We start from the raw sequence: 8,862 nt of genomic DNA on the forward strand, positions 1-8,862 counted from the left end.
CTGACTATTCACAGACAATTCCAGTTGTCCAGCCTTGTCAAGGATGAGGAAAGCTGTTCCAGAGATTGTCAGGATGGTCTACAAACTTCTGTTAACTTACAGGCCTGCTTTCGTCTATTAACTGGCTTCAGGCAAGAAGGAAAGAAGACTGCCTTCTTCACAAGACGCCATTATGTCCAAAATGATTGTGAATGGTTTCAGCTGAAACTCAAACCTGAATGGATCAAGGCAGCTTCCACAGCTGGGTAACTGATGCCATTATAACATGTATAAGCAACATATTTCTGTTCTCGGACTAAGTCTGAGGCTTTTTTTAAAGGAAGCTTGGCATGTTCTTTCAAGCAGCCGCCAGTCTTTCTGGTGACTTCCCAAGGCAGCATAAGGAGCGCTTTGTTGCTGAACCATCAGGAGCTTGTAGAAGATGCAGCATTCCGTGCTGTTTACTTCATTCCAAAGATGTAATCAAAACAAAGATGTGTTTTTGCACTGAAAACTTCACTGTGCTTCCCAACTCATGTCTATATTTATGGCTGACTTCACTATAACAACAGCAGGCTCTCTTTTTCCATTGAGGATGCAGTTATCCAGTGATGGCAGCAAGATGCAGACCTGCCCAACTAATATCTTCAAGCAACTGGTAAATGAGCCCAGTCTCTGGGAAGCCCTTACATTCCAAATCATGTATTTATTTATCTATCCTGCCCTTCATGGGCCTAGGCACTACAGTTTCAAATCATAATATTATAAAATGCGAAGATCCAAAAAGACACATGAAAGGCAACAGACCACAGATAAAGCATGCCTTTTGCAGCTAATACATAGCAGGCAAAACTTGTCTTTATTATTCAGCAAAGACAACCAGAAAACAATATAAAGCATAGAATTGTACAGATGGGTATTGTAGTCCAAAACATCTGAAGGACACCAGGTTGGTGAAGGTTGGTGTATTGTCTTTCTGCCCTTTGCCCCCAAAATGCTTAGAAACATAAACTGTCTTATGATGAATCTGACCATTGTTTATCTAGCACAGTAATGGCTACACTGGCTAGCAGTGGCCCACTGGGATTTCAGAGAGAGGTCCCTCCCAGCTCTCCGTGGAAATTCCTGGGATCAAACCTGGGACAAAGCATGCAGAGCATGTGCTCTGATACCGAGCAACAGCTCTATTTCTCTTCTTATTCAGTGTTTAGGGTGTGCACAAGCAATGGGAGAGACTTCTCCTTTAATGCTCCCATTGCACTATCCATGATACAGCAATACAGTGCATAGCTGTCAACTTACAGATTTGAAAATAAGGGACCAGCAGCCAAAATAACGGACCTGCAGCCTCACCTGCTCCAGGCACTCCAGTCTTCTGTCCTCCTGCAGTCTGGTCAAACTCATGCTGGTAGCGTCGAGAACACTGTCCAACCAACTTTGTAACCAGAGGTTCAACTGAATAGAATCTGAATCACCTGCACCATAAGGCATATGCAGCCTCAACTTAAGATGGCTCCCTGGCCTGGCTTTGCACTGCAAAGTTTGCAGCAGCACATGCAACAAAATAGCGTCCAGCATTCAAAAAACCCCTCAGCTTGCATTAACTAGCCACACACAAGGCATGCAAGCTCCACCCCTCAGTCGTTCTTAGACTTCTTATTGGGTGAACAACACAGCCAAGCAACACAGTTGGAGCCTCCCTCCTCCCTGGCCAGCAGGGAGGGAGGGAGAGGAGCTGCTTCCTTTGAAATTTAAGGGACATCATTTAAGGGACATTTAAGGGACATCCATCAATAAGGGACAGCAGCAGGACATGGCGCTAGAATAAGGGACTGTCCCTTCAAATAAGGGACACTTGACAGCTATGTACAGTGGTACCTCAGGTTAAGTACTTAATTCGTTCCGGAGGTCCGTTCTTAACCTGAAACTGTTCTTAACCTGAAGCACCACTTTAGCTAATGGGGTCTCCTGCCGCTGCTGCGTCGCCAGAGCATGATTTCTGTTCTCATCCTGAAGCAAAGTTTTTAACCCAAGGTACTATTTCTGGGTTAGTGGAGTCTGTAACCTGAAGCGTATGTAACCTGAAGCATATGTAACCCGAGGTACCACTGTAGATAATTTCCCTCTAAGTGAGCAACATTTCCCACCAACTGCAATGATCATTTACCCATGTGCTATAGAATGATGAAATTGACAAGAGTGGAAGCTGCTTGTGGTCAGTTTTATCAATCCTAAATGGGATTGGGAGGGAAATGTCCTTTTTTATAGTAGACAGCAAGGACCACTGTGGAATAATGGGAAGACCCAGGTTCAAATCACCACTCAGCAACAAAGCTCACTGTAATTGGACCAAGGTCACTCAGTTTCTTTGTCTAACCTACCTCACAGGGCTGTTGTGAGGACAAAGTACTGCAGAGTATGGCAGCTTCAGCTTGAGTTCCTTGGAGCAAACGCAAGATATAAACCTAATAATAAAATTAACAGGATGGAAAGCTTGAACCTGCTGTTCCTGGTCTATATCTGTATAGGATCATAATAAACTCTGCAAACTAGAATTGTTTTTAAATGTTTTAATAGTTCATGTTTGCTGCCCAGAGCTCCTTTGGGAAGAAGGGCATGCATTAAACAATTATGAGATCAACTGATACAGGGCAGAGTGCAGCTCACATTAGGAGGCTGAGCTGTTCTAACAGCCCTTAGGATTAATAGGCCACTTTTCCAGTAAAGGGAATGGCAAACCTGTTTTGTTGGACTACAGCTTTCATCAGCCTCTGACCATTGGCCATGCTGGCTGCTACTGGCTGGTGTAGAAGTCCAGCAACATTTGGAGGGCTACAGATTCCCCATCCTTGTTACAAAGAGCATACTCTCCAGTATTGAACTATGCAGGCGTTACTCTTGAGTAAAAACGTTAAGCCCTGGATTGCAAGCCTGATAAATTCAATTGGTCAGAGTTGACAGGAAGTATAAATCTGGTGTGGGAGAGGCTAAAGACTGAGAACAAGAGGGCACCTTATGCTGAAGCCTGCTTGAGTATTTTGCTCATTTAATAAACAAGGAGCGCGGCCAATTCTCTCACTACCCTTTAATAAAGCCAAACACCATCAGTTCTACAGGGCTGTAGTTCTCACAACTGCTTTCAAGCTGCTGTTGATGACTCTTGCTCACTGTCTGAAAACAGAGATGGCACAAATGGGATTTCTGATTTTCCTCCTTGTTACCATCCTTTTGCTGGATCAAACAACTGGCCAGTCTGTCCATTCCAAAGCCAGAAAACACAGCAAACGGAGGGTTAAAGGTAAGCAAACTTAGTAGGCCTCAGAGAATGAAGATTATGATGAATATATTATTTGATTGCTACCTTAGTAAATTTATTAACAAGTATTATTTTATGTTTTGCTATGTTGGTTCATCTGATCTGGATAGTTTTGTTTATGAATTCTATGATAGAAAAAGCCTGGGCACATAACATATAACACATCCTATACCCGGAGTTCCCAGGCACAGATCAAACCTAGACCTCTTCAGCTTCATGTGTCTTTAAAGTAGGGATGGGGAGCCTTTGGCCCTTCAGGTGTTGTTGTAGGAAAGGACCATAGCTCAGTTGCATGCTGAAGATTCCAGGTTCAGTCACAAGGTACATCTGGGAAAAGTTCCTGCCTGAAACCCTGGAGAGCTGCTGTCAGTGTGGACAGTACTAAGCTTGACGTACCAGTGGTCTGATTCAGTATAAGTCACCTTCTGGTGTTTCTATGACTCCATTCCTCATCAGGCCAAACCAGCTTGACCAGTGGTCAAGGATGGTGAGAACTGGGTAGGAGGCAGGGAAATGTTGATCTCCCAGAATTAGTGGCTGGGAAGAGAAAAGAAAGATCCCAGGTGAGGTCTGGGAGAGGCTACTACCTTCTGTGAGTGGTAAGGGTTAAGAAGTACCTTTAACAAAGGACTCTATACTCTATTTTTACTTTTGGTAGCCATTTTCGTTTACATTAGTTTTCTATATCTTATTGTATCATGAAAAAACTTAGTGGGGAAAAAGAAAGAAAGAACTGTCATTCAGCAACACCTGGAACATCCCCCAGCTCTGCTTTGGACCATGCCATGAGATAGTTACTATAACAGACAGCAAATAATCATGGAAAAACCTCATACCTGGGCAGTTCTTCTTAAATTTGTGCCATGATAAGACACTTTTGCATAGCCTGTTCTCACATTCTACCAGTAACATTCAAAGAGGCTAAAGCATGTGGGATGGGAAGGTAGCAAAGGTACTTCTCACACCTCTACTGCACTTCTCTTTGTGTCAAATATTACTGATGTGGCATGAGGATTTGAACACTCGGAACTGGCAAAATAAAAATGCCCCTCACCTATGTAGTGTGGAGCAGGGAAATAAAGAAACCTGCCTGCAACCAAAAGGACATACCATACACTTAAAACACACCTGCCCCCCCCCCCCGAATGCTTGGAACTGTAGTTTACCCCTCATAGTGCACTTAACAAACTGTGGGTGTATATTGTGTACACAGCCATATAGAACCCTACTATGTGCAGACTTCACCCTTCACAGGCAGCTACCTCCCCATGCTAAAGGAAGCCTGCAAATAATTCAGTGGGATTTATTCCCAGGTTAGTGGGGTTAGGATTGCAGCCTTTGTATTGCACTCCACATCTTACTGTAAACATTTTGATGTGTCGAAATATGTTAATGTATGTATATACTTACTTATTTAAGAGAAAGACGGTGACCTAAAGAGTCAAATTAGCAAGCTTTGGCAAGAGGTAAACTCCCTGAAGGAAATGCAAGCACTGCAGACAGGTAAGGGTTGCTTTTTATTATTCTACAGAAGGGGTGGATAATGTCTGGTCCTCCAGATGTTGGTGGATTATAACTCCCATCATCTCTGACTATTAGCCAGTGCTGGCTCTGACTGACGGAAATAATAGTTCAGCGGTATCTGGAGGGACACAAGTCCTCCATCCTTGCTCTGCAGGGTTGAATCGTTTCCTTTAGCTGGCTCTCCCCTGAATATTTTTCAGTTTTAAATGACTTTAAATGCTCGTTTTAAAACAGGGGTTTTGGGTGGGGGAAGAGAGATAGATGGTAAATGGGCTGAAAGATGTTATTCCATTTGTTGTTCCATTTTTTTTAATCAAATGATTAAAGATATTATTAAATACATGAATACTTGGAGTGTTTGGTGCAGTTTAAAATAGTGTTTTCAGATACCTTGTCCTGGTTTTATTTGCTAAGCACTGAGTTGACCTTATGCACAGCTAGCTTTACTTTGGCACTTTGTGTTTCTAAGTAATGAAAAGGACTTTAGATCCCTACCCTTGGTGGACAGCCAAGTATACACCTATTTCCTGATAGTTCAGCCCATTCTGATGTCAAGACAAATATCTGTTTTTCCTTGCAGTATGCCATGAAACCAAAGTGGTGAGGCGGAGGGAACTGTTTTCCAAACATAAATAGTACAAATAACAGTCCTGGCTCATTTTTAGTTTCTCTCCGCCCTGCTCTGGCTCTTCTCCTTGGACTTCCAAAACCAAAACAGCTTAAAGAGTCAGTGACATAATATAATATATGGGTAATAAAGTCATGGAGGGCAGTTGTCCCAAGAGATCACAACATGGTAACAAGAAGGCCTGTTTTTTCAGTGCCCCCTTCTGCCACTTGTAATTGCACACAGGAAAGAGAGGCAGTTTTAAAAGGGATTATCCAGTGAGCCTTGGGGACTCAGGGCACTTCCAGATGACCATCCTGATTTATTTACAGAGAGATTAGATTATGCTGGCTATTAAATGAGCATTCATTCTTATTTTTTTTGTGGTAAGGTTAAATGACATGTCAAAGCAAATGCTATCTCTCAGTTTCCCTACACTTTTGTTATTGCAAAAAGCCCAGTGTTTTGAGGGAGCAGGTTTGTTGTGCAGGACTTCCCAAACAACTAGAATTGCGCAACCTGAATTGTCTGGTATGCAGTTGAATCCTACCCCAAAATAGACATTCTCAGACTAAGTCTGAGGTAAGCGTACATACTGTAGAACTGTAGACTGAGACTGGAGGTTCAACAATGGTGATATTCTAGAAGCACCCAGAGTTGTGGAAATGTTGAAATTAGCCATCAATATGCTCTTCTTATGTCCTCATGTTATATTCAGTGTTATCAATCCAGGGATTTATATGCTAACTTTCAGTATTTCAGATACAGAGATTGGCCCAAAGCACTCAACCACATCAAGCCTTTCCTGTTAATTTGGGGATCCAGTAAGTGTTAGTGCTCACCCGCCCAATGTCTACCCAATGCACTAGTATTAACTGCATCTCCTAACCAGGGTTCAGTTTTTTCTTTAAAGCAACCCATTGTATCTACTACTGGGATGATGCTACAAAGAGAGGCCAACAGGCTGAAGGAGCCATTAACTCCATCAATTACTGCAAAGCAATAAGCAGCCATCATCTTTATAGCTGGTTATCTTTATGCCTGTTTCAGTAGCTTGCAAATGAACAAATTGAAACTGTGATTAGAAGACCCAATTAACATTGCCCTTAGCACATGTTGGGCTGCTTCTTTGATTCGGCAGGAAATGAAAGTGTTGCGATGAGGTATTTTGCTACCTCTCAAAATCAATAATGGTGCAAGGAACTACAGTGCTGATGCTGTGTCTGAAGAAATGGTGTTTATGGGAAAACAATCACTGCAAACTGAAAGTTTGTACGGGCTTAGGCTCTTAGGACCAAAATAGATGCCCAACCATCCTAAATTCTGCCAAGAGAAATTCCAAATCCAGGGAAATTTCAGGTAGCAATAACCAGTGAAGAACCACTTTGGTCCACTTAACATGGATTCTTTAATCATTGCATCCATCTTCTTTCATTCACAGTCTGTCTTCGTGGAACAAAGGTCCATAAAAAATGCTACTTGGCATCCGATGGTGCAAAACATTTCCATGAAGCAAACGAAGACTGCATAGCCAAGGGAGGGACTCTTGCTATCCCCAGAGACGGCGATGAAACCAACGCTCTCCGAGAGTACAGCAAGAAGAGCTTGTCAGGTGTGGCAGATTTTTGGCTGGGTGTCACTGACATGGTAAACGAAGGGAAATTTGTTGATGTCAATGGAATGGTCCTCAACTACTTCAACTGGGACCGGTCACAACCCAATGGAGGAAAACGGGAAAATTGTGTCTTGTTTTCACAGTCAGCTCAAGGAAAGTGGGTGGATGAAGTCTGCCGTACTGTCAAACGATATATTTGTGAATTCCTGATCCCTTAATCACAGCTAGGTCTGCTTCCTTCTTTCACTTTTGAAACACATATATGGTAGGGATGCCAGTTTGCAGTCATCACCAAGCTTCACAACAAATCCAGAGTCAGAGACCACACTTTCAGGTAATTAGTTTTGTATGGGGCAGTCAAAATAGCCTTTAGTCGTGATGGATTGTTGAGTTCAAGTGTATACCTCTTGATAATCCTTCCTGTTTACTAAAACTGCAAACCTCTCTTTTAAAGCAGATACTTCCTCTATTAATTAATTTTCCATTCAGTTGCAATTCCCTGTGTGTTCCGTTGCTGCAAGAAAATCAATGCTCTGCTTTGAACACTGCTAATGTCATAAACAGAGGTGATAGGACAACCAACACGGAATTGATTGTGCTGTTAGTGGTAGATCCACTATTTGTTCCTAGTCAGTATCCCAGCACTGCAGGGTTAATTACAGGGTAGCTGCATTCCAAGATTTATAATGGACTGCAGGACAGAGGGAATGTGAGGTTTTGCTGTAAGCATACTGTAGATACTGAGGTATTAAATCCTCATCAGTGTGGCTTCTTAAGCACACTTCTTATTTCCAAGGCTCCTATGATATCAGGACACAGGCAACAAACTACTCTTGTTATAATTCAAAGCTTGTTATCATAAAAAGTGTCCCTGCTATCAACATATATATAGTGAGTGGGATGAATACTTCTCTGACATGTAACTTCCCATCATGCTTTATATCTAGCACATTTGAATATCTTCACTCTTTGCATGATTTACACATTTCAATAAAGTTATTTTTCAAAAGCACAAGAGCTGGATGTTGCAGTGGCAATGTTGTGTTTTAATGCATGGATGTGTGTGTGTGAACAGGGGAGTCGAAGACATCCAATCCTATGTACACTTATTTGAGAGAATGTGTTGTACTTCATTTTAAAGTTATCAGCCCATTAAACACAGTGCAAGCCTATACAGTGGTAGCTCGGGTTACATACGCTTCAGGTTACATACGCTTCAGGTTACAAACTCTGCTAACCCAGAAATATTACCTCAGGTTAAGAACTTTGCTTCAGGATGAGAACAGAAATTGTGCTCCGGCGGCGTGGCAGCAGCAGGAGGCCCCATTAGCTAAAGTGGTGCTTCAGGTTAAGAACAGTTTCAGGTTAAGAACAGACCTCCGGAACAAATTAAGTACTTAACATGAAGTACCACTGTACATGTCTACAGTGGTACCTTGGTTTAAGAACAGCTTAGTTTATGAACAACTTGGATTAAGAACGCTGCAAAACCTGAAGTTGGTGTTTTGGTTTGTGGCATGCCTTGGTTTAAGAATGCTTTGGTTTAAGAATGGACTTCCAGAATGGATTAAGTTCGTAAACCAAGGTACCACTGTACTCATAAGTAATCTCCATTGAGTTATGGGGAACTTAGGTAAAGGTAAAGGTACTCCTGCCCGTACGGGCCAGTCTTGACAGACTCTGGGGTTGTGCGCCCATCTCACTCAAGAGGCTGGGGGCCAGCGCTGTCCGGAGACACTTCCGGGTCACGTGGCCAGCGTGACAAAGCTGCATCTGGCGAGCAAGCGCAGCACACGGAATGCCGTTTACCTTCCCGCTGGT

General features: G+C 42.7%; 1 protein-coding gene across 1 annotated transcript; it reads left to right on the plus strand.

Moving 5' to 3' along the window:
• Positions 1 to 2,897: 2,897 nt before the first annotated feature.
• On the plus strand, positions 2,898 to 8,059 carry CLEC3A (C-type lectin domain family 3 member A). Its single transcript, XM_028739631.2, has 3 exons — positions 2,898 to 3,277; positions 4,715 to 4,798; positions 6,868 to 8,059. Exons 1-3 carry the CDS (start codon positions 3,133 to 3,135, stop codon positions 7,257 to 7,259), a joined length of 621 nt encoding a protein of 206 aa, XP_028595464.2. The 5' UTR covers positions 2,898 to 3,132; the 3' UTR covers positions 7,260 to 8,059.
• Positions 8,060 to 8,862: the final 803 nt, after the last annotated feature.

Source organism: Podarcis muralis, chromosome 7 (assembly GCF_964188315.1).
Source record: "Podarcis muralis chromosome 7, rPodMur119.hap1.1, whole genome shotgun sequence".
Taxonomy (NCBI): Eukaryota; Metazoa; Chordata; class Lepidosauria; order Squamata; family Lacertidae; genus Podarcis; species Podarcis muralis.

Bases quoted from the DNA above. Each gene is read 5' to 3' on its own strand.
- CLEC3A (XM_028739631.2), top strand. From the start codon at position 3,133: ATGACTCTTGCTCACTGTCTGAAAACAGAGATGGCACAAATGGGATTT. The intron at 3,278-4,714 runs GTAAGCAAACTT...TACTTATTTAAG, and splicing joins CAGCAAACGGAGGGTTAAAG to AGAAAGACGGTGACCTAAAG. The intron at 4,799-6,867 runs GTAAGGGTTGCT...TTTCATTCACAG, and splicing joins AATGCAAGCACTGCAGACAG to TCTGTCTTCGTGGAACAAAG.